General features: G+C 35.2%; 1 protein-coding gene across 1 annotated transcript in view; it reads left to right on the top strand.

The window, feature by feature from the left end:
- LOC129005106 (baculoviral IAP repeat-containing protein 7-B-like) overlaps positions 1-25,927 on the top strand; it is a 34,237-nt gene extending 8,310 nt beyond the window's left edge. Inside the window, exons 3-4 of the mRNA XM_054433914.1 lie at positions 18,378-18,417; positions 24,140-25,927. Of these exons, the coding sequence (XP_054289889.1) occupies positions 18,378-18,417; positions 24,140-24,509 (410 nt within the window). The 3' untranslated portion in view covers positions 24,510-25,927. The remainder of the gene's footprint in view (positions 1-18,377; positions 18,418-24,139) is intronic.
- The last annotated feature ends 1,315 nt before the right edge of the window (positions 25,928-27,242 follow it).

The following is a 27,242-nucleotide window of genomic DNA, read 5'->3' as shown; positions in this document are numbered from 1 at the left end:
AACAGGTACACTAGTCATACTTCATGCTTAATAATAATATTATAAATGTGAAAGTTTGTGTGTTTGTTTAATTGTTTGTTTGTTTGAAGTTCAATCACACATTATCTACTGGTTGGATTGGGCTGAAATTTTGCATTATGATTAATAGTCCATATTCCCAATTATAAGCCTAGCCTTATTTCAAAAATCCTTTTGGGCTCCGCCACGGCCCCCTTTTAACTATGGGCCGCGGCCAGCAAGAATTGGCAACGTCGCACTGAGCATTAACTTCTGGCCATTTCACCATTACGGTAGTACGGAACTAGTGGTCGCAGTTTACATATACAGCATTTTTACACCCTTACAATTGAGATAAAATTTTGAAATTTGGTACAGAGCTAGGGAATAAACCCTTCATGTCAATGGTATGGTTTTGAAAATTAAAATTTTGTTTGGTAGCATATATGTATATTATTTAATTATAAAAACACATAACAGACACATTTTTTAGAACATTTTTGGAAAAGTGAAGTGAAAAAGTTAGTCGCCTACTAAAATTTTTTTTCTTGGTCAGAGAAGTTTCGTCTGTGAGAAAGTTGTAGATAATTAAATATACTTTACTGTTTGTATTTAACTTTTCTTTCTATCATGCTTAGTTTTGTTAAAATTTTGGGTTGAACAGAGCGACTAAATCTCAGTTTTATGGCGTGGTGCGGCGAGTATCACTGCTCGCAAGCTGCAGTGTAGTATCGCATAGCTAATAATTAATTAATGTAGGCCAACTGAATTATTTCAAGCAGGTTAATATGCCTTTTGGTTATCCACAAGAATAATACTTTTGTATCAAATGCTGTACTACTTAATGTCTTCATAATTAAATACCGTAGCCTAAAACAAAAATGCCTTTTCATTTTAGTTTTAATAATTTTGCTTTAATAAGTTTGTTATGAATTTTAAGTATGTGTTTTTTATTTACACGTTATTATGTAGTATTATGAGAAATAAAAATATTTCATCATTCATTCTGTTATTGCGCAACCATTAACTATCCATTGATAATATTCTTGTAACAGACAATCGGAAGGCGGGGCTGCCGGAAACTTTTAATTTAGCGCTCATCAACCAATAGTGGTTTGGCGACCACCATCTTGATTGAATTAGGTGGAATTAGCGAATAGGTGGAATTAGCGAATAACTAAAATTAGCGACAACATATATAATTAGCATGCAGTTGTTCTTCTGTGTTGGCTGGTTTTTAGCGTCAGTGGTTTTTATGTCAGATATCAATATTTCAGAAATAGCTGAAACTGTTTGTATTTGTGGAATAAATTTGAAGGAAATAGTATTAAAAATTATTTTAAGAATGAGCAATATTTTTTGTTAAATATCTACACGAAAGTAAAAAAAGAAAAAATAATAGGCACTGTAACCATGGAAAAATATCAATCCTTACTTGAATAAAATAATTGTATTTATTGCTTTTGTTAATTTTTACTTTGTATTGTAAACTTCATCATCTATATATCTAATTCCTTTACACGATGACTGCTGAAAACAACGTACAGGCGCTCCCCAGTGGCGGGCGAAGCCCCGGCACGCAACCGAATCAGCGAACGCAATTGGCATTCATATATTTCAGTCTGACGAATCACAAAAGAGCAGTGGTGACTGTGCTGCGTTACCCCGAGAGTGGATGTAGTTCACTGAAACACCCAAAGGTAGCAGCACTGCACGGATCCGTATCCAGTGTCTTTGTAATGTGGGTTGAAGAGAAAAAATCCCCAAAACCGGGACAAAAGCATTGCCAGACAGGATTTTACGGGAAATTTTAGTACCAACCTACACCAAAGTAAAGCTCGCATTCTAAGCTGGCAGGCTGGCAACGATTATAACGTCTCCGTCTGAGGCTAAGCTCACATTGACTCAATATATTTCTGTTGGTCTGGTGCCGACGTTTTTCGGCGTGGCCACATTGAAGTGCTAGACTAGAGTCGGCGTTAGCAGTCAACGTGTTAAGCCCAAAATTTTACAATGAAATTGTGAGCGAACGGGAGGCCGTAGAATGTTGGGAGGGATCTCATTTTAAAGGTCTGGGCATGAAATTTTGGGGAAAATGATTCATTTTTCTTAATTATGCACCAACAGGTTGTTACGGAATAAAACAATTCTCATTTAAATAGCATGGGAATCTAATTTGATGTATTTTTATTTAGTGCAAACATAGCTGTGATTATATAAATTGAAAAAATATAACCACACCTGAATGTGCATTATTTTGTTATTGTAAAATTTTTAGTGAAGTAGTAAACAACACAAAGTGAAAATTAGATAAAATCTTTTGAACAAACAATTTGATACTTTTAAACTTAATACTTAACACAATGGCTTGCACAGTAGTAATGTATAATGTCGAAGACTACCACTCAGATGTATTGTTCCTCGAAATGAGAACTACAGGCGCCAGATTTGGCACCATATTAATGGAAGAAGAATAAATGAGCATCGGATGAACATGAAGTTATTCCTGTAGATTACCACTTTTAAATGAGATTGCATTACACAGCGCAGGGCCAATGAACGATGGGTGTATTCATTGTGGTGCATTGCGCAATTTGATTTGGTGAAATTGTGGCGCAAGGCCGAACCTTCACAAAAGTTGGCATTTATTTGAAAATCGCAGTGTTTACCCATGGTCAACTTTATGTTGCTTTTAGATGGGTAAAGAGAGTAGATGATGTTAATAGTACTAGAACCAAATAAAGGCCAAGGAATAGACCAAAATGGATACTATACAACAAATGTTGTTTCAGAGAGATTTTGTTATAGAATTAGCATTTTACAATTTGGATGATGACATTATCTCTATATGTGTTTTTCTAAGTGAATTTGTCTATATTTTAAGAAATCTATATATGTTTAATTACTAGTCATGAAGATTGTTATTGGAAACTGTTCCTTAGTTGTATTATAAACACACTGCATGTCCTTTGGAATTTGTATTTTAAATAGAGCAGACATCAAAACGGATTATGCAGGTATGTAATAACTACTATTATACATATCATAATAAAAATACCTCCGCCGCAGCAAACCTGCAGACTAAGCGAATTTCAACTTGTCTGATTACATTATTAATAAAATATTTCCATGACATATTTAGGCTATTCCCAATTTAAATAACATTAGATTTAACGAGTGCTTAGGTATGCTGCTACGGGGAAGGTAAAAAGTGTTTTTTGACCATAAATAAATAAATAAAATAAATAAATTTGCCAAATTTTATCAACATATATCCATAAACAAGTAAACTACAACAGTTTTCATTTTCACCATAAGAATAACATGGGAATTTAAAATTACACTATTTTTGAATTTTCTCCGTGACCGTTAGGCATACAACAGCGCTTCAATATACTAAATTATTTCTTTTTTTAAGCTCTACAAAACGGTTTCAAAAGAAATTGCAAATTTTTTTGTTTTCAGGGTAAAAAATGGGAAAAACCCATTTTTATCCCATAAAACCCCCCATAAACCCCCGTTCCCATGGTCCGATTATGCTGGTTCGCGAACTCGTTCGAATAAACATAGGTTTACACGTTTGTACCAAATTTCATCAAAATCGGATCATTTTTGCTCGAGTTATCGCGATAACGGACACACATATATATATGAATTTGAACGGATGGTGTTTTTGGCCTCTAGGGACCTCAAAATGAAAAATTATATTGGTCCAGTGTCCAGGTCTTACCATGAGTACTACGGTAATAGCTTATTCCCTATATGGGAAATTCGCTAAAAGTTAAATGATAAATCAAGGTAGGGTAACCCATGAGACTAATAATTTGTGCACAATAATTACTAGAATATAGGGGCTATTGCCCCTACAAGCCACTAGTTCTAATGATAAAACAATAGCTTACATAGAAGCTGTAACTGAATAACATTATGGGGGGTAGCGGATTTTTATCCCCCTGGAATTTTACCCCCTGGGCAAACGTGACGTCACAAACCAGGGGGTAAAATTCCGGCCGCGAACTTTTGAGTTTCGCGACATCAGCTCAATGGATTAAACGCGGAATTAAACATATATTTTCACGGTTGTGAGTTTAATCAGAACACATCAAACTATAAAAACCTAGAATGTACGGCCCGGATTTTTACCCCCGGTAAAATTCCGGGGGTAATATTCCGGGGGTAAATTCAGTTGCCTAAACGCTAGTTATATGGACAGGGGATAAAATTCCGGTTTTTATCGCTAATCTAATTAATCACACTCTGACTATTTTCATTAGACTTCCAAATCCGCGGGGGTAAAATTCCGGCCGCGAACAAACTTTTGGCCACTCAGGTTACTACGTCATAGTGACGTCAGCTTTGCCCAGGAGGTAAAATTCCAGGGGGATAAAATTCCGGCGACCCCATTATGGATAGGATTTAAATTTTAAGTGTTTAACAATTTGTTGTGAGAACAGTTTATTTCATAACACCTGTTAATTTCTATTAATTACAATCATATGTTTATTTGTTATTCTATGTTTGTAAAAAGGGACGCGTTGCAGAAAGTCAACAGTGCCGGAAGGTCAAATAATTTATACCTGTGCCGCTAGGTCAAAAACTACAATGTTTGCAGTGTCTGTAGATCAAAAATCCCAGTAAGTCAAATAATACAGTCCGTGCTTAAAATGGGGAATGTTGCTGGAAGTCAACAGTGCCGGAAGCTAAACATTCCCTGCAATACCCTGTGGCTACTAGGAGGTCACGAATTGTGGATTTTTATTGGCATGCACTGTGGATGTGATGCTCCCTGGTGTGGATTAACGTCCGCACTAGTGAGTACTACGACTATCCGCTGTACTATCCTGATAATTAGACCAATTCGTTAATTACAAGGAAAAATGTGGTACGGATTCCACTATAAACTGTAGGTCCCTTAGTTGCCATTGTATTGTTGTATGGGCTATTAATTAACAGCTTGTGCCGATTTTTAAATCAAAAGATTTAAAATCCGCGACAGGCAATGGACAAGTCAGTCAAACATGACGTAACGCGGAAGGATACGTAGACCGGGGAACCGCGTCGTCTGCAAAGCGTCTCGTCGTCCTCGTCACTCGTGGCTCAGTACTCGCGTAGTCAACATGTGAAGTCGCGTTTTGTCGCTGGTGTAGGACGAATTTATTAATATCTTATTTCGTAGCTCGGAAATTAGCGTTCGGGCGGAAATTGTACGTGCATCAAACGATCCCAATTGTCAAAATTTCGCCGAATTGCATTTGGGGGTGTTCTTTTCTTTTTTTCTTTACAAAAAGTGATAGCACTAATTTGAGAGGTCTGGTAACAAGGAAGCAGATTGGCATTACTACCAAGGCAGGTTGGCATTGATAAGGGTATCAGTTGTTATCTCTAAGGCAATTATCCACATTGATATTTCTGTGTTTGTTTACTTGTTTATTTATTTGTGTCATATTCGTACAGAGATTATTTATATTTACATTTATATTTACATGTGCAATAGTTTCAATTTTTGAGTAAATAGAGTCAAACTGAGGTCAATTGTTTTAAACATTTTCATAATTACATATTTTGAGAAACAATGAATCATCTGAGTCATGTTATGTAACCACTGTGAGCGACATGAAGGCTGGCCAACAGAGGTCACGTTCCAGCTGTGGTGGGGCGAGAGTAGAACCTACCCGCACAGACAGGCAGACATCGGGCCGTTCACCACAACAATGTCCCCCGCCCCCGCCAACTCCATCGGCAACAGCTGACTGTCGACTGCGCTACGGGTCAATGAACTGATTGTTGACATCTACTCAACGCTGAATGCTAGATAATTCTACAGTGTGTTAAGCGTGCGCGTTTACACCATTCAAATTGTTGATGGATTGATGCAGTTTTGGTTTATGACACAAGGTGTTAGTTGACAACAATTTTTAATTTCTCAGTACCGACCTCAAAGCAAAATGTTTAGCCTATTATTGTTAAAGTTTCAGATTTTCTATTTTTGTTATTCAAATTTCAAATGTTTATGTGTAAAATTGTTTCGTGTTAAATGTATTAAATGTAAATCAATGGAAAAAAAATCAACAAAAAAATGTGTCGTATGAATGAAGCGTCTGTTGCCACGTCAAGCGTCGTCGCGCCGGGTCGAAATTGTCCCGGGATGGAAAAGGCCTTCGTGCGGACCTGAAGGTCGCTCGGGCCAATTTTTTTGGCAGGGGAGATTTCTGTGCCGATTTTTAAATCAAAAGATTTAAAATCCGCGACAGGCAATGGACAAGTCAGTCAAACATGACGTAACGCGGAAGGATACGAAGACCGGGGAACCGCGTCGTCTGCAAAGCGTCTCGTCGTCCTCGTCACTCGTGGCTCAGTACTCGCGTAGTCAACATGTGAAGTCGCGTTTTGTCGCTGGTGTAGGACGAATTTATTAATATCTTATTTCGTAGCTCGGAAATTAGCGTTCGGGCGGAAATTGTACGTGCATCAAACGATCGCAATTGTCAAAATTTCGCCGAATTGCATTTGGGGGTGTGTTTTATTAGTATTAAGTCGAGACAGTTGAGATGCCGGATTGATTGTTCGCGTTCGTGATGAAAATTCGTACATGCATCATATCGATAGCAAATGTCAGTTTCTAGCGAATCGCGGGTCGTCGTGACGGTATTTTCAATTGAATCATTAAACGCCAGCTCGAAAAAACAAGAATTAATAAGTCCTACACCAGAAAAAAAAACCGTGTCGTGAAATTCCGCTCGGCCAGACAAAAAGTCACAAAACCACGAGTCAGTTTTTAAATGTTCGGTACGCGTGAAACTTCGTCGGAATGTATGTGTATGTGTCGACATGTGTACGTAAGTAAATGTTTGTGTTATTTGTGTTTTAGTATTAAAATAGTCTTGCCAATCTGCCACATTTTTTCACATGTACCACTCGTTTTACAAGTTATGAATCATGTTTTGTTTGGTCTGAGATTTTCATGTTTCATTTGGTCTACTTAGAGCACATGGTCACGATTCAGGATAAAATGTTTTATTAAATTTGGTCATGTCATACAAAGAATTTAAGTTATAATAGTGAACCTAGTCAAATGAAAATTATTTATTAAATTGAATTGAAATGGTATATTAATTTAAAGAGCAATGTTTATCTGTGATATCATTATTTTCGTATTCTATGTAAAGTCAGATTCTATCATCATCAGTATTATTATTTTAAAACGTTTGAATTTCATGTGTAGAATAATTTTTGAACAGTATTACATTTTTAAATAGTGAGAGTTTGATTGTGTAACGTAAATGGGGGTAACAGAGTGCTCGGTCGAAGGCTAGGGTTGATAAAGGGTCATGAGGATAGACTCCCATTAAATTCATAAATATTAAATATTAAATAAAAAAATTATCAAATAATCGACTCAGCAGTCGATTGGCCCCGTTGCACTGATCAGCAAGGAGTGATGTAGATCACAAACCTACATAATAGTCCCTGTTTGATTAAATTGTAAACTGGCCAGTTTGATAATTACGGACATCTTTGGGGAGTCTGGTGATCCAAAACAAATAAATAAAATCATCAAGGCTAGGTTTTCCCGAGACTTTGCAGTTTTAAAAAATGAACAAACCGCCAATTTGAACATTCAATCTTACAATCAACTCTCTCACTCTCTCTTTCGAAATATTGTTAAATTGTGCAAAAAAAAGGTTATTATATTGTTTATATTTGTTACTTGTATCACAGCTCAATTCGACTCATTATACAGTATTTTTACAAATCACCATCTTTTCATTATCCTGTGTTTCAGCTGTTAGTATCATTAGTATAAAACTGGTAAAGTAAAGAGGTAAATGGCTTAACTGAAAGAGGTATACAAAGTATTCACAATGAGTGTTGATGATCACATTTTGTAAATATATTTTGACAGTGCAATTTTTATAAGCTCAGTTCATAATATTTAATATTAAATTGGTGAATTCATGAGCAATCGGCTTAACCGAATCCAATATATATAAACATCTTGAAGTCATACTTTTGATAAATATTTCCTGAACAAACAGTTTCACAAATATTTTCAATCAATATTTCAATATTATTATTTGCAATTTTACAGTTTTACAGAGTATCAATTCATATCACAATCTTTCATCAGAACAGCACATTTTAATTCATGGAGTGTTCAAATAGACACATCTATTAGTTTTAAGAAGTGTTAGAATTAAGCTGAAGAAGGTGTGAAGGAGGACAACATATCAGACCTCTCACGGTCCATAAATCGGACTTCTGGGATATTTAATTACAGGGCCCACACTTAACATCTTTATTTCCACTGCGCAGCTCTGTGATTGTAATGTCCTCAGTAGTTCAATTAAAAGTGTAAATTAAATTCATTAAAACCCCACCAGGGGGCAACTTTTTGTTATACTCACACCTGTATGGAATAGCCAAATTGCATTACATAAAGGTGTGAGGTGATTTTGCTTGATGGAATGATCAATTAAGTAAAGAGTATATTTTGAATATAAGTGAAGAATCTTCTTTTCTTTTTTTCTTTACAAGCTGTGTCTAAGGAATATGTCGGCCTTAGTCACTAACAAGACTACAAGATCGCGCCACTCATCCTTCGGGTTAAAATACGCACATAGTGGCGTCCCCATCTTAAATAATTGAATTGAATTAAATTGTGGAATCTCATTGATTGGTTCTACAAGTGTAAATTTCACCTAAATTCGACTAAATGTGAGACCAAACTATTTTCATTGAAAAAACATACAGCGCCACATGAAATTCAAATATAAGTATATGGCAACTTTCTACCGTGGAACCCTGATGACCAGGCCATAAAATATCTTGGAATATATGGCTGGACAATCATTGAAAGAACCGATATGTTAACCATGGAAACATAGCAAAGTCAAAGAACGCCACCAAGTAGAAGAAATTGAGATTTAAGAAAATTTACTATCGTTATCAACCTATAATGAAGAACACCTACAGCTTCAATATGTAGATTCCCACAAACAATGAACAAGGATGTTAGCCGAAGTGCTACTATTTTGTAGGAAACATGGACTTAACTTTATGATGACGAACTGTTTGCCGGTCCTATGTACGGGAATCGAGTAGTCCATTAAAACTGTATATAGTTATATGAATATTTCTATTCCTAATTAAAGCATAGTTTAAGTAGTTCAAAATTTATTGTAAAGAAAAAGCTGCCAAGATGAATTATGAACATGTGATCATTATTATTTCCCAACCATTCCTCAAAAAGTTCAGTAGCAAAAATAAATTTTCATGAGCTTTACGTGTTTCCCAAATAAAGACAAATATACTTTGTGTTGTTATTAATTAGAAGCCCATGAAGAGCAAAGATTTTCTTTCTTTGTTTTTGTTTTTTTTTTTTTCAATTTAAAAGCCTGAATGCCAGTATGTATGTTGATAGATATTTTAGTAATGTAACATTTTAATGCAGCAACTCAAGTTTTTTTATTTAATCACAATCATCATATATACAATAACAACTGAACAGAACATATGTAAATTAACAAATATAGTATAAGCCAGTACATTTGGAATGGACACATCAATCCTCCCCCTTAAATTTAGAAGGTAACATGTGGTTGATATGCCGCCTCCATATAGATCCATCATCCATTTCAAGAACGTAAATTAACTGTCCATCCTTGCTCTTTACTTTACCAAACATCCACTTGTTTTTCTTGTCTCTGAAATCATAAGCTTGAACTCTTTCCCCCTTTTTAAAGTCTCTTATTCCCTTTGCACATTTAAAGTCACTGTTTGAAGACTGTGTGTTATTTGTTATCATCAAATCTAGTCTCGTTCTCACATTTCTCTGAAACATTAGGAAGTAAGAGTTTGATCCAGTGGAGTTTCTTGATTGCATCAAGAATCTCTGTAACTTAATTTCCATATTCCCTCCTTCATCTTTCATGGCTTGTAGACCTTTCTTTATAGTTTGGACAAATCTCTCCGCTTGACCGTTGGAAGAAGGGTGGAATGGAGCACTTGTCTTGTGTAACACACCGTAGTTCTTCAAAAATGTTTCAAAAGTATGTCCACAAAATTGTCTGCCATTATCTGACACTAAAGTAAGTGGAATTCCAAATGTAGAAAACAATCGTCTTAATTTTGTGACACACCATTCAGAAGAAGTATTTTTTGTTTGAAATACCTCGACCCATTTTGTGTAAGCGTCAACGACAATAAAAAAATAATTGTTTCCAAAACAAGGCCCAGCAAAATCTATATGTATTCTTTGCCAGGGACCATCAGGGGTTTGCCATGGATGAGGAGTCGTTTGAGGTGGTTTGTTTTGTTTTAAACAACACTGTTTACAAGTCTTAGCCAGATGTTCAATATCATGATCGATGCCTTGTCAATAGCAGTAGCTTCTCGCTAAAGCCTTCATTTTAACTATTCCCAAGTGACCAAAATGAATTTCTGTAAGTACTTTTGATTTCAAATTTTTTGGAACGACAACTCTATTACCTTTAAATAAACATCCGTCTTGTAATGTAAATTCATAATCATTGTATCCAAGATTCTCAAGGCTCTTTCCTTCTTCTAAATGTTGAATGATGGTTTTAAGGTGTTCTTCCTTCAGTGATTCATCTGCAATCTGTTGTTTTGTAACTGGGAGTGTTTCTAATTGGTTGATTTGAAACACAGAATAATCATCAATTGAGTTTTGTAGCGACTTTTCATGTGGAAATCTCGACAAAAAGTCTGCATTGCCGTGTTTTTCTGTTCCTCTAAATTCAACTGTATAGTCAAACCCTGAAAGAAAATGAGCGTAATTAAGATTCTAGTCGCTGCCATAGTAGGTAATGTCTTTTGAGGATCGAATATGGACACAAGGGGTTTATGATCGGTTATCAAGACAAACTTTCGTCCATATATGTATGGAAAGAATTTCTTTAGACCAAAATAAATAGCTGCAGCTTCTTTATCAATCTGACTATATTTTACTTCACTTTTTGTCAGAGTGCGTGATGCAAATGCAATAGGTTTTTCTGTACCATTTCCTAGTCTGTGAGAAAGAACTGCCCGAGTCCTACAGGTGATGCATCTGTTGCAAGAGTAACCGTCAGATTGGGGTCAAAATGAGTTAAAATTTGTTCACTTGTTATTTCTTCTTTGACTTTTTGAAAGCTATTTTCACAATCAGAGCTCCAGATGAACTTAGCATTTTTTGTAAGTAATCTTGTCAAAGGATATACTTTAGTTGAGTAGTTTTGTATAAATTTGCTGTAGTAAGTGGCCAAGCCTAAAAATGTCTTCAATTCACTTACATTTGTAGGTCTTCTAGCATTTTGAATCGCTACAGTTTTCTCAGGACTTTTGTGTAGACCTTTTTCATCAATAATGTGCCCGAGGTATTTGATACTTTTTTCAAAAAACTTACATTTGTCTCCATTCAAATGTAAGTTGTGCTTCTGTAGAACTTCTAATACCTTCTCTAATCTCAGAAGAGTTTCTTCATAAGTTGACCCCTGGACTAAAATGTCGTCGAAAAAACATTGTACGCCATCCATACCTTGTAGTAAGGAATCCATGAATTTTTGCCACAGAGAAGGAGCAACCTTAACCCCAAACATCAGTCCATTTACTTTGAACAACCCTTTATGAGTACTTAGTGTTTGCATTTTGCTACTCTCTTCATCCATTTTCATATGTAAATAAGCATTGCTTATATCAAGAGAACAGAAGTATTTGCCTCCACTCATTGTAGAAAAAATGTCTTCAATCCTCGGAATTGGGTATTTCTCGTCTTTCACGATTTTGTTCTAAGTAACTTTAAAATCAGCGCAGATACGAATGTCACCATTGGTTTTTATGACAGGCACAATAGGCGTTCCCCATTCCGAGTTGTCTACCTTGGTGATAATCTTTTGGGTTTCCAGACGGCTGAGTTCATTTTCAACTTTTGTCCTTATGGCATATGGAACCTGTCTGGCCCTTATGTATATAGGTCTTGAGTTGTGTTTCAAGTTAAGTTTTGCTTCAAAGTTTGGAATACACCCTATGTTTTTGTCAAATAAACCTTCATATTTTGCAAGTAATGAGTCCAGCTCCGGCTTCCTTGTTTCATTCATTTGTATAGATTTTATTTCTCCCCAGTCTAGTTTTATTTCTCTCATCCATTCACGCCCAAAAATCCTATCGACATGTTGATTAATGACAAAGATTTTTCCCATGAAACACTGTCTCTTATAGTCACATTTTACGTATGTTACCCCCTTAGGTTTAATGATCTCCCCTGTGTAGGTGCGCAGCTCTACACCAGTCTTGTAAAGTCTTTTGGAAGGAATTAGTCTTTTGTAGTCTTCATATGAAATCGATGTAAGTGATGCTCCAGTATCCAACTCAAAAGTAACGTTTTTACCTTCCAATTTTATATCAATGTGAAATTTGTCATCTCTCTTTTTGTCAGACAGTAAATTAATTTCATGGATATTGTCTTCAGAAATGTCATTATTTTCAGTGTAATGAACTTGCCCTTTACTGTTTTTATGTTTACTAAGGCATACTCTTGAAATGTGTCCGATCTTTCCACAGGTGTTACAGGTTTCATCAATCATTGGACAAACATTCGCTCTATGGTATATATTCCCACATCGGTAGCATTTTCCTTTCAGTGACTCAAAATCTGTTACACGAAATTTATTACCAGTACTTGTATAAGATCCTGTGTTGTATGATTTTGTTCTAGGTCTGTGAATTTGTTCATTGGATGTAATATTATTTCTAGCTTTAAACTTTACTTGATTTATGTCTACGTTTCCACTCTTTTGACATATCAAAGTACTTTCAAATTTTGAAAGTTCCATCGTAGTAGCTGTGTTAAGAATTTCTACAAATTGTTTGTGGTCACATTTCTGTAAAAGCTGAGTTTTAATGTCTTTGTCATTAAGTCCACGTATGAGTTGTAGCCGTAAAAGCATGTCTAATACAGATTTTCCACAAGCTTTGCAATTGAATTTGCAATTAGTTGACAACCTTTTTAGTTCTGTAGCAAAGTTTGAAATAGATTCTCCTTCTTCCTGTATTTGACTAATAAATGTGTGTTGTAAACCGTGTGAGCCACTGGGTGAGTCAGTGGCTCAGTCGGTAGCGTCGCGGACTTCGGGCCCAAGGCAGTAGTGTCGTGGGTTCGGATCCTGGTCACTGCCACAAACTTTTATCAGTACAGTTCACCTTTGTACTGTACCGGCTCACCCCTTGCTTTGCTGGATACGTTCCACGCACAGATCTGTAGTCTATGTGGACGGGCATATGCAAGGTTAAAAGAGGCCGCCAACCTCTTTTTTTAAAAAAAAAAAAAAGCCAAAATACTTTTTTTAGGATCTAGAAAGTTGTCAAGCAAGGTCACAAGCTCCCCATACTCTTTATTTATAGGATTGTCTGGTGTACATAGGTCGTATAGTTTCTGATGTAGAAGAGGTGTCAAGGCATGTAAAAGTGTAAAAGTTTTTAACTGAGGATCATTTATACCTTTTAAAGTCATAAAAACCTCCAGTCTTCTGGCAAAATTAGAAAAGTTTTCCCTTTCATCGTAAGGAGTAAAGCTCAAATTTGAAGTAGGAAGAACTGGAATCGGTGTATTAGCTTGTAGATTTTCAGTGGTGCAACTATTTTGATTGGGAATAGAGCTATGTTGAATACTTGACATATGAAGTAATTGGGCATCCATTAATCTTGCTTTTGTATCAATCAGCATGTTTTCAATACTTTCCCTGTAAGTTAGCTCGTTTTCTAAATCTTCTTCTTCTGTATAGAAGTCGATCTTGTCTTGAATTAGGTCATACTTTGATTTAATCTCAGCTAACAAATCAAGTCTAGTTTGGATTTCATTGATAGAAAATGATCCTTTGTCCACATACTTCTTTACATTTCCAAGCTGAAACTTGACTGTTCTTCGCAATGATTTCAATTTCCTAACTTTATTTACATCTTCTGCTATTTTTTCTAAATCTTCCATTATTCTCGTCGCCATTGATAGATATTTTAGTAATGTAACATTTTAATGCAGCAACTCAAGTTTTTTTATTTAATCACAATCATCATTTTATATACAATAACAACTGAACAGAACATATGTAAATTAACAAATATAGTATAAGCCAGTACATTTGGAATGGACACATCATATGTATGTATCCTTGGTCCTACCTATTTCCCTAGCTACTTTCCTAAACGTCTCAATTGGTTTCCTTTTCTCTCATCAAGGCTTATTTTCTCATCTCTTGACCTTTCCTATCCAAGACTTCTTCCTGTTCTCTCCTATTTGCCTCCTGAAGTAGACAATTCATTAATACGTGACTCGTGGTCTCTATTTTTTATTTGCGCAGTTGCGTACTTCCTTTTCCACCAAGTTAAATCTCCACAAATTCGCCTTGAAATGTTCCACGTCCTGTGACAAACTGCGTTCAATAATGGTCCATCTCCCAATCTTTTTCCAGTCTCCTTATGATGTTTGGCATGTATCAGAACATTTCCCTTTATTTCTTATCTGATTCAATTCAATTCAATTCAAAACTACTTTATTCATTTCCTGTACATAATACATTGAATAGTGTCAACAGTTGCAAGTAGGCCTAATAGTTATTAAATACATTTCTAACATAATAATAAAATGAAAACAAAATTTCACAAACTTAATTTTTTTTAAGTCTAAACAAAACATACATAAATTGAATTTGTTTTTGACTTCAAAGACTATTCAACTCTTCAAAAGAAAAAATAGCCTTGCTGATGAGAAATCTCTTTAATTTATTTTTAAATATTGTTTTGGAAGTCTCAGATTTAATTTTGATTGGGAGATTATTATAAAATTTTGATCCCGCATACATTTTTTCTCAAAAAGTTTTAGACTATGGTGGCCAATTGCAAGGTTTTCCCGATTTCTGGTGAAATAATTATGACTATCCCCAACTCGTTCCAAATCATGAAGTCTGTCCTTTACTGATAAAATTGTTTCATAAACGTACATTCCGTAAATTGTCATTATATTTTCTGATTTACAATGTTCTTTATTAACAGAAGTTTCAAAATCTAAATTGCAGATAATTCTAATAGCTTTCATTTGCTTTTTTAGAATAGAATTCAAATTGTAATCACTAGTTGCACCATAAAGTGAAATCCCAAAAGATATACTTGAGTGGATATATGAAAAATATATAACTTTTAGAGTTTGTTTTTCACATAAGGGTTTCCCAGCGCATTTGCCACTCATCTAATGTCTCCTCTCTTCTGGCACTCTTGCTTTCCTCCATTTTCTCCACATGTTTTTCAAAAGTCATTCCTTTACCTATAGTCACTCCTTAATCAAGTCTGACGACATATCAAGATTCCTGTTTAACACAACAATGGGTTTTTCCGAAATTCGTGGGACCCACCAATCCTACCTTCCGACATCTGTAACGACCCAAAACCCGCTAAGGGGTAAAAACCCGATTTTTAAGTTTTCATTTTAAGATATTATAAATTTTCTACGTTCGGGGTAAGCCGCGCCTGTGTTGTCAGCGGCATCGTAGGGGCAAGGGTCCTACGTCATCGTAGAGGGGATAGTTAGTTACCTACCCCGCCGCCAGGGGCGATGGCGAAGCGTCAAGACGCTTGCTGTTTGGAGATAAATCCAACAGTCCTGACTTACGAAATTCTGGTCAATTAAATATTCCCCCCGTTCCTGGTAGAATACTAAAGCATAAGGTTAGTGTGCTACCGATTTTATTTTTGTTTAATCTAATATTTAGAGAGGTTTTATTATTTTTATGTTATTGTGCCGCAGTCGCGCGCACCCCGCACGCTTTGTCACGCACGAGCACACTGCCTTTTGTCCTTAACCAGCTGCGGAAATCATTTAAGTTGCCAGAACGATATCCGTAGTACTTATTTCGTTACCCCGGAACGTCCTACGTAAGTTTGATATAAGAAACCCCGTATCGACTCTGGTGATCGACCAAGTCTAATTTTCCCGACACGTCTACTTTGGTGATTACCAAGTACAACGACCGAATCTCGTTTTAGTTAAGTTTCTAATTAATTAGGCTTATTCGCATTCACAATGACAATAGGTTATTCAAAATTCTAAATTTAGCTTCACATATTTTTCGAGTGGCTATGATGAGCACTTGTTAAAGGTAAGCTTAACACTGTAAGCATTATTATTGTAATTAATATTCTGAGCCAATAAACTCGAAACGATAATTAATTAATGAACACGTTAGAGTCCTGGACTATCTCATAGTAGGCTAAGCTATCTGGACAAATTTAAGGTGTGACAGAATTTCAGGTGAGACGGCAATTACGTACTTAAAAATCAAATTTTGTCTCTCAACCCGAAATTTCGTCATATCAAATGGCGATCCGAACAGGGACATTAATTGTATGTTAACGATATCTTATGGCACCCAAAGGCATAGTCGATAATTAATTGTTTTGGCTCAGAATTTAATAAATATTACACATACGAACATTACCATAGTCAATTTTGTGTACGAGACATAATATTGCATTGGAATATTGGTTGTCTACCGTAGAACTAAATACGATTTAACGTCCGTACTGTTGTTAAACGTGCTACGTTTGTATGGTAAAATTATAGGATATTTATTGGAATTTAATTGACTTCGAACTTAACCGTTTATACATCTCATTTATTTATACCAGTGTTTATACATTTCCTCTGATAATTTATTGTTATTTGAATATAATTATGTAAGTAGGAAATAATTAACACTGCCTTTCAATTTAATCCCGAATATTCTGTAAGGTTTGTTCTGCTTTAAGAAGGCTAGTCGATCTGTTAGTTCACTAGTGTTGCGCTCGCCTATTGTTCTCTGTATGAATGGGCAAGAGATAAGAGCGGCCCGATCAGCTGTTTGCAGGGTGTATACTATTTTATTAAAGTGAAATTCCCGGGGTTTTCCAGGTTTTTTCCTGGTTTTTCAAAGATTTTCCAGGTTCCCGCGTATCTGTTTGGTTCCACATAAACTATAATCAATTTAAGACTTGCAGCTTAAGTATACAATATACATCAATTTTGTTTCAAGTCCAGTGAGCTAGTGTTGAAAAAATAATAATCCTTATTAAGTAATAATTTTCATTATCATTAAGGCCATGGAAACATCGTCTCACTCGATGGCAGCAAAATCCTGAATATTATCTTCATTTTTTATGAACACATTATCAACGGCGGCAAAATCCTGAATATTTCCTGTGGTCGTGTGGTCGCTTCCCACAGTGACGTAAAAGTAATAACAGTCTTACGTTATCATAGAAAAATCCTGGACATCTCCCGCGGTATGTATACATTATCGCCGTCTCTCGCGATAATGGAAACGTAATCATCGTCGTCTGCGATCGCGGCAAAATAACGAAAATGTTCCGAGGCCGTGTAGACACCATCATTGACTCCCGTGGTCACGGGAACGTCATCGTTGTCGTCCGCGATCTCGGCAAAATCATGAAAATTTCCCGCGGCAGTGTAAACATCATCGTTGGTCCCGCGGTCACGTAAACGTCATCGTCCGCGATCGCGGCAAAATTATGAACATCTGCGGCCGTGTAGACATAATCATCGTCGTCTTTCGCAGTCACGGCAAATCACTAATATCTTCCCCGGCCGTGTAGACATCATTGCTACCCGCAGTCATGGAAACGTCATCGTCGTCGTCCACGATCTCAGCAAAATCATGAATATTTCCCGCGGCCGTGACTACATTATCGTCGTCTCTCGCGGTCACGGAAACGTCATCGTCGTCGTCCACGATCTCGGCAAAATAATGAATATTTCCCGCGACAGTGTAAACATCATAGTTGATCTCGCGGTCACGGAAACGTCATCGTCGTTTCCCGCGGTCACAGAAATGTCATTTAGTCGAATTTAGGTGAAATTTACACTTGTAGAACCAATCAATGAGATTCCACAATTTAATTCAATTCAATTATTTAAGATGGGGACGCCACTATGTGCGTATTTTAACCCGAAGGATGAGTGGCGCGATCTTGTAGTCTTGTTAGTGACTAAGGCCGACATATTCCTTAGACACAGCTGTTAATTAATAGCCCATACAACAATACAATGGCAACTAAGGGACCTACAGTTTATAGTGGAATCCGTACCACATTTTTCCTTGTAATTAACGAATTGGTCTAATTATCAGGATAGTACTGCGGATAGTCGTAGTACTCACTAGTGCGGACGTTAATCCACACCAGGGAGCATCATATCCACAGTGCATGCCAATAAAAATCCACAATTCGTGACCTCCTAGTAGCCACAGAGTATTGCAGGGAATGTTTAGCCTCATAGATATAAGAAAATATGAGTAGAAAGTTTCATACTTACTTCTTACGCCCCGAATATATTTTTTCAGGGAAAAATGAAAATAGCAGTGGAGGTCTTGGAGTTGGAACGTAAGTTTAATATTTGAACATACATATAAGTATTAGTATTTATAAGATTAACTAGTTTTTATTTAGGTTTAGAATGGAACAATAGGGTCTCAGACACAGTAAGGGTAAATGGTAAATAAAATAAAAAGTATCAGCAATCTGACATACTTTCCCCCACTAGCTTGTCAACAACATGGGTAAGCCAATTTCCACCGAGTGTAGTCCAGTTAAACCGATGTCCCGTTAAAAGGTGTCCGGATAAGAGGGAGTCTACTGTAGTGCTTAATGTAGATAGTACAATAAATAGATTTTACAGAACTCTGGCTTTTTTGTGCGCCGCAACGATGAAAACAATTTACATATCAATTACCATGGTTGTTGTATTTGAATATGTCGCTTTATCTAGATAATATTTAACGTTCTGTAGTTCATTTAGTACATATACGGACTGTTGTGAATACATATGAATGAATATTGTGCATTTGCTTTTGAATGTCAGGGCCTCATTTTATTACACAGGGTGTCTCACCCAACGAGCACATAATATAAATAGAGAGGACACGCTGCTAAAGCGTTGTACACAGGAGTGTCGCCAGTCCAGAGCGCCCCGACCCAGCCAAGATGGCGGTCGAAAGCATGAATCACCACACTAGCGAGCGTCGAACTACGCGGTGCCGCGGTGGTGCATCCGACAGTCCACTGTACTGTATAGACGCACGTCGTATAAACGCACATACAGACATACAGTATTTGTTGTAAATCTTGTATTTTTTACAATTATAACCGTAGTAAGGTGTAATCTGTAGAGTTGAATGGTGATATTTAACATATTTTGTATTGACTTCATTTTATTTAGTTATTTAGCTTAGTTTCAACAGTGAATTATTTAGGTTAGGATAAAGTAATAATGCCGCAAACTTGTGCTGCCTACGGATGCAATAATAGAGGAAAAACTAACAATGTTACTTTTCACAGGTAAGCATTAATATTAGCAGGAATAATAGTTAATTAATTTTGATCTAATAACTAAAATATTCGTTTGTGTTTCCTCTTAATCTGTCAATTCAAAAATGTCTTATACCAGAGGAAACTGTAATCTTGATGGAAACTGGAATGAGAAAGTGAAAAATACTTCTAGTTGTTATTAATAAACACGAATAAGCTATCTGTTATACATGTAACAACTCTATACTATATTTTGGTAAAATAGTAACACTGTTACAATTTACTTAAATCAAAACATCTACTACATTAACTGCTTACATTACTGCTTAATCTAATTTTACTTAACACCTCAGTATCTGTCCCTTGTTTTTAATATTTTTATTTATAACGTCTTCTTCTGCATAGGCTAGTGTCTATTTTAATAAAAATGTAACAGGGATATGAATATTTTTTCATGTATTGTTTTTGGCCATTCTATTTTATTGCGTGTTGCATGACAAGATATATTTTACTGTACGTGTTTAATGATCGTAATAAAGGATCTGACTCTTTCCAAGTAATATTGTCCAAGTAATACTGATAGGCTTTGTTGCACGATCTATCAGAAAACAAATAATTTGCAATGACTGTCGTGACCTTTTAGTCAAAACGTCGCCATCCTCTGTGAATACCTTGATTTCTGTTAAGAATAGAGGTGGACTAATTGAACCGTCAGATGCAGTCATAAAAGTGTGCAGACTTTGTGAGTCAGTTTTTAGGAATAAAATAAATATAGACGGCAGGAATATTCCCAACGACATAAATATACTACAGAAAATGACCACTACTGTTATGGCACAGTTTATAGGGATACTACTTTTTTCTGGAGACCATTGTTTTCAACAAGAAGCCGACCAAAACCACCACAATTTACTACTATGTATATGCAAGAAATATTTTACTGCAAGATTACATCATTTTAGCAATGAATTCAATGATCAAATCCACACAAGCAGAATCAGAAGCCATCTCAATAAAACAATCACCTTTCTTGGTCAGTGAAGATTAATAAAGAATTCTATCTGTGTATAATAAACTATTGCAAAACTACAACCAGAATATAATTATTAACACTTCCCATATAAGTTCTTTCCTTAATTCGTGGTTTAACTTGGTAGTTTATCTAAAATGATTTATAATATATGAATAAGCTTTTAGAAATTTATATGAAATGTATAACAGACAAATTACGCACTACTTTGAAATAGTTTCAAGCTTTGAGTATTTATTGGATGTTTATAACATCACATGAAATACTGTATGTTCATTACTAACATAGTTTTGCTAATATTAAGTATAGCAGTGTTTACAATGTAGTAACAATCCTACTTTCAAGTTGCCATGTTAGAAATATCCAGTGATGCCCGATCGAGACCCACACGGGCCCCGCGCGGCGGCAGAAATGAGTAAGTATTTACCGTTATTTAGCTCGCCCTAACTCCTAAACTAAAGCTCCCACAAAAAAATGTTTCAAGTGAGAAAATTACCTCATTTAATGATCTTGACGTTCATAAAACTTAAAACTCACCTGACCAAAAAATAAAAAATTTCCTCACAGAGTAACTTTTTGATGTCAAAATCTATAATTTTAAAAACATTACATTAGTTATCGTTGATTAATTAAAAAATTAATACTTCGGATAAAATTAAAATAGTACTGTTCATGGAAGAAGGACCTAACCTTCAACTGTGCAAAATTTGAAAATTTTATGTGCACTCTAAGGCACTTAAATCACGGTGTATTCTGTGCGTGTTCAATTAAAAGTTGTTCACTGCCGCGACCCAATTCGAGCCCCTTGACCAATTCAATATGGCGGAACTGGCGACACTAAGCAGGGTGGTATAGCCCCTCTATTTATATTATGTGCTCGTTGGTCTCACCTAAAGTCAACCAATAGCTAAATTTTGTACTATGAGATATAGAGTTAACTTGCTATGGGGCACTCCCCTTTATTTCTTAAAGATGTTTTTTGGAGTGGTTTCGAATTTTAAAAATATGTTCGCCATTTTCCAATATGGCTGACAATTTAAAAACCTTATTTATTATTGACATTTTTCTCTAAGGCTACTTGTTTAGGAGTTACATCGTGTTACTAAGAAGAAATGGCTGTGAGCTCCAGGATGCCGAATGTACACCACAAGCCTTTTTGTTTAGATATAACATGCTATAACTCCTAAAGGAATAGCTTTAGAAAAAAAATTTCAAGAATAAAAACTAATACAGCATATTCCATAAGAAATAACAAAGTTGTCAGGCATATTGGAAAATAGCGGACATATTTTTTAAATTCGTAGCCATCCCTAAAAACATCTTTAAAAAATAAAGGGGATTGACCCAGAAGAAGTTAACTCTATCTCCTAATAAAATAAACTGTATCGGTAATCTAACACATAATTTATCCCTTATTTAAGTTATTTTTTGTTGAAACTATGAATATTTAGGCTAACATGGTAAATACACTTTTTGTAGAAAATCTTATTGCAAAAAGGATTAACAAAAGATTGCTTTGTTATCCTTACCCGTTTTAAAAACATAGCTTAATTTCTAAGAGACTGTAAATTTATCTAAAAAGGGGGGTTAGAGGAAAGCACAAGGGGGAGGAGTGGGGACTTTTGGGAAAATGATCATCTCAACATGGTCTAACAGCATAGAAAAATCCAGCTTTCCCAGAATTACTTCAAACATAAAACCTATATTGACTGGGCTACTTGCTATCTATGGCGCGTCTCGATAGGCCTACTTCTACAAATTTTGCGTGTCTACTCTTTTAGAATTAAATGTGGCTCTGTTTTTTTTGTGCACAGATTTCCTTAAACTTGGTGTTGTTGTACAGTTATGAAAATGAAGTAACAGTTAACAGATATGATCACCTGCTTTCATTGATGAAGTTAAATGAACTTCGGGAATTTCACACCCTCCGTCTTCTACACTCCATTATCAATAGTAAAATTCCCAATTATTTATCAGACAACTTCCATTTTATTTTTGACATCAGCACCCGTGCTACTCGTAGAGGCTCTCACCTTTTATCTACACCAATTCACCGGTCAACAGTTTTTAACAAATCCTTCTTGGTATCTGCAATTCGATTGTGGAATTCTCTTCCTGACCATATCAAATCCATAGGTAACCATGCAAGGTTTGGGGCAGAGATTAAATCTATTATATTGAGCAGCAGGCTTGAGCGAGTCTCTGGCGCTGGTGTGAGGGGTTGTTGGGGGCTTGTGTGAATGGGATTTTTTTAGGATTACTTAACTTATTTTTTCATGTTTACAAATTTAATGTATTACTTTAGATTATTTAAATTTACTTATATAAGTGAATAAGTTTTGAGTCTCTGGCGCTGGTGTGAGGGGTTGTTGGCGGCTTGTGTGAATGGGATTTTTTTAGGATTACTTAACTTATTTTTTCATGTTTACAAATTTAATGTATTACTTTAGATTATTTAAATTTACTTATATAAGTGAATAAGTTTTTATTTATTCATGTTTTAGAGGTTAAGTGGTAGAGAGGACTTGCAAGTCCTAACTTCGCCTCTTAAATAAAGACAATTTTCATTTCATTTCATATGAAGTAACATGTCTTAAACACGTACAATATTTCCTATATTTCATTTTAAAGTAGTTTTAAATTTTATTTTTTGCAAGAATTATTGATTGAGGCCTAAAGTATAAGAAATAGAAGAAAGTTTGTAATAACCGTTTTGAAGGAAATTATATTTAGGCGTAGATAGATGGTTAAACCACCTTTCATTAACCATTAACCGTTTGAGAGTTAGACGCGGAAACGTAAACCACTCACGCGCGCAACTTCGTCCCCCCTCTCCACGAGTTGTGACCACCCTAGAAATTCGACATCATCGATTTTTTAATCTACTAGATATCCCCAACAATAATCAAAAGTCAAACTTTGTCAGACTTTCAGTGCATACTTAACCCATTTGGTACCCGGCCTATTATGAGTATTCATATTTAAAAGGAATTAATTAATCTTAACAGCTGTTTCAGTGAACAAGTTGGTTCTATGATAATCGATAGCATTTAAAGTTTATAAGGTTTTCCAACAGGGTGCAGCACTATTAATTTTTTGCATGTATTACAACAGCTAATTTGAACCAAGCAGCAACAAAAAGCTGTTATACACAATGAGAACTGTACTTTTTTCTATTGATTAAGTGCAGTGGTAGAACATTATGGCTATGGTAGATGCGCTGTACCATAGTATACCGTAAATTAAAAGAACAAATTTTCTTCTCTCCCATTGCAAACGCAAAACACGAGTAAAACTGCAACAAGCATTTTATATTTATACGCCAACCCTGTACGAAGGACGTCCTCTGCTAGTATTATATAATTATATACATCATATATTTGTATACCTGCTGACATACTGATGACACACTTAGCACAAAAAGCTCATCAGTAGCTGACGTGCAAAAGGACGAGGTCCGCCCCGACAGAATCAATCAATCTTGTGCGTCATTAGCAAAGAACAATCTAAGGAGCTTTTTAGCCAGGAAAGGTTCTTTGATTTTTAGTTATGCCAATTTATTAATAAGTAAAGAATGTGAGACACTGTCCAAAGCCTTAGTTACACAGCCAGCTCCCTATAAAAGCTTAAACTAATGCTATTAATTTTTTAAACTCACAGAAAACAAACAAGCAAATGGAAATTTGCTTAGTCTGCAGGTTTGCTGCGGCCGGGGTATTTAGTAATTTATATGCTTTATCCAATTTACAGCATTCAATGTTTTTCCAGTGCTGTACTGGCAGGTGCTGGTGTGGCTCTAGTTGGGTTTCTTGGCCAAAAATTGTGGAACAGCTTTCAAAGTTCATCAACGCTGCCAGCTAAGCAATCCTCTGATCCTTCACCAACTTCTAGTTATTGGGTTCCTCCCACTCCCAAGCAGAGTCAACCCCAACCAACATCTACTGTGGATATGAAAACAGAGAAGAAGATAGATATTCCACTGGAATTTGCTTGTGTTATATGCAAGGAGAATCAAAGGAGAATATGTCTTCTACCATGCAAACATGTGTGCTTGTGTAACGAATGTGCTAAGAGGGTTAAAGAGATCTGTCCCATGTGTATGCAAAAGTTTGATAAACAAGAAAATGTCTTTTTATGAAAAGATGAACAGTCTTGGAGACTTGTTCAGCAAAAATATTTTTTTGTAGGCAGAGTAAACTAAATGCTATTCTTGGCGGTATACTGTGTTATTTGTGTTCGATGGATTGATTAAGTGATTTTTAAAATTGACAACATAGTAAAAAACATTTAACTTTTCTGTTTAAAGAAGATAAAATGATTTGTTAAAAAGTTAAAAAAAAACTGGGTGTCCCTTGAAGAGGTTGCTACTTTTCAGTTGATACTTAATATAGCAAGATACTACAGTTCTTTGTAATAAACATAATAATATAAAACATGTTCATGGTTAAACATTTAAAATGTCTTTTTTTTGTCTGTGGCATCTTTAAAGCTTTGATAATCGTGTTCACATCACTGGAACAAGCTTTAAGGTAAACATTTTCATACTATGTTTCTTTAACATACATATTTTTTTAATGCGCTATTCAAGTGCTAAACAATGTTTTATTTTTTAATTACATAATGGTATGGCTTTGATAATGGTATTATCTTTGAAAAGTGAAATGAGAGTTTTACTTTGTTAGAGGGTTGGGATAACTAATTTGTGATATTACGTTGTAAAAAGAATACAATATATTAGCACATACAAGATTTATATAACTATCACTTATATTAATATGTATATAAACTTGTATTTTAACAATGATTTGAATAATCTAGTTTATAGTATTGTGTAGGTTTTATTTGGTTTATTATCAAGCATCACATTACTCAAGTTAATTGACAGGTGATTTGTCCATAAGTCTTAATTATTACTAACAGTAGACTAAAATTAAAAATGAGAAAATTAAATTCTATTTTTGCTCTGATAAGAGTTCATCAACTTTGTAAAAAGCCTTCTCCAATAACCATTTTTTCAAAGTTTTTTTAAAGCTAGCTACAGACTCTGTGTTTTTAATGAATGTGGGTAATTTGTTGTAAATTTGTGGTCCCATATATTGAGGGGAGAGGTGGAACAATTGAAGCCTATGTTGAACCGGTTTGATTAAATTTTTAAATCTCGTGTTATGAGAATGGTTTTGTTGGCTTTCCATGAATAATCCTATATCACCCTTCACCATTAAAGCGAGTTGATAAATATATGAACTGTATAAGGTTAAAATTTTAAATCATATAAAAAAGTCTTTACAGTGTGCAGTCTTAGGAACTCTTGCGATCAGTCTGATAGCTCTTTTTTGAAGAGCAAATATTTTTTAGCCCGACAGGAAGATCCCCAAACAATTAATCCATAGTTCATAATAGAAGAAAAATAAGCGTGATATGTCATTAATTGTGTTTCTAAATTTGTGGTATATCTAATTACACGAATAACAAATGTGGCAGAGACTAGTCATTTTGAAACATTTTTAATTTTTTGGTGCCAATTATAGTTGTTAATAAAACAGTTTCTTACAGTTATATTGGTGGATTTTTCTTAATAGATACCCGTACACTTCATGGACTTATTCACTCACATGGAAATTAGTTTACCTAGAAAATTCATTTATCATGGTCCAAGAAAATTTGTTCCTTTTGTATACTTATACATTACAAATCAGTTCTTAGTGCTCAGTCATATTGTGAAACTATGCCATAATATAGACCACAGGGTAGTTTACAAAGAAATATGTTTGGCTGCACGTTCTATGCAATTTGTTAGATTCTGAATCAACCAAGTGACAGATTTTCATTCTTCTGTTGAAATAAAGATAATTTTGAAAGGAAGATTATATGTCAAAGCCATAGTTTCAGTTTTGGATTTAACATATGCCTAGATATGTTATGTGTGTTTTTATGTGATGAGTGTAGCCGCAAACCTGAGCCCGTCCAGCCGTGCGCACGGTGTTATAATCAGTATTATTGTTATCTAAATGTTTCGTACGTGTTGTGTATGTGTGATGAATGTAAAATGTGTTTGGACTATTTATTTAATATATCGACGCTGTTGCTACAAAATCAAAGCAACATAGAAACAGATTCAACCTAGTGACAGTGGAGCTGAGGATGACCTGATGGTTGAAACGCGTACTCCACAGCAATTTATGGATTGATGACGTAAGTTATTTAATTGTATGCCTAGATGTTTAGATGGTTGGAAACTTAAATTTGGAAAAACACAATTTTTAAAGATTAAGATACTATTACCAAATTTCAGGTGGGGTTTGAGTAGAATTTAGATTTGTTATAGTTGTGTACTCGTTCCAATATTGAGATAGTGGAACAGTCTGCAAAGTATTGCTATACAAAAATCCTCAGTATTGTCACTATCAGCACAAGCCATTGTTAAAACGATCATAATATTGCTAAGATCCTTGAGATATGGTCATGGTGTTGCCGCGAACACCGGATTTGATCACGTTGCTGAAATCATCAGAGATTATTACGATGGTGCCTTGATTATGGTTAACAGTCAGGGTGGCTTTACAATAAAAGCACAATCTATGTTTGTTATAAAATGAGAAAACTCATCGTAAAATCCAAAATCTGATTAGATTTTAACATTTTATTTTAGTGAGAAGAGATCATCCACTTAGGAATATTGAACAAAGAAGAACAAGAACAGAAATCGTCTTTTGAGTGGAAAAATCCTACTGTGGTCAACATAATTATTTGGTCTCAAAGAGTTAAGTTCTGCTTCAGAAGTCTGAATGATTTAACATTTCTGAAATATAAGTGTTTTGGACTAAATGTCATTGTGGCTTCAATTACACCAACTTAAAGATTTTCATTTAAT

Source organism: Macrosteles quadrilineatus, unplaced genomic scaffold (assembly GCF_028750875.1).
Source record: "Macrosteles quadrilineatus isolate MER2022 unplaced genomic scaffold, UCM_ALF_1.0 Scaffold_1__1_contigs__length_201487025, whole genome shotgun sequence".
Lineage (NCBI taxonomy): Eukaryota > Metazoa > Arthropoda > Insecta > Hemiptera > Cicadellidae > Macrosteles > Macrosteles quadrilineatus.
The sequence above is the reverse complement of the archived record's forward strand: the minus strand, read 5'-3'. Positions and strand labels throughout refer to the sequence as shown.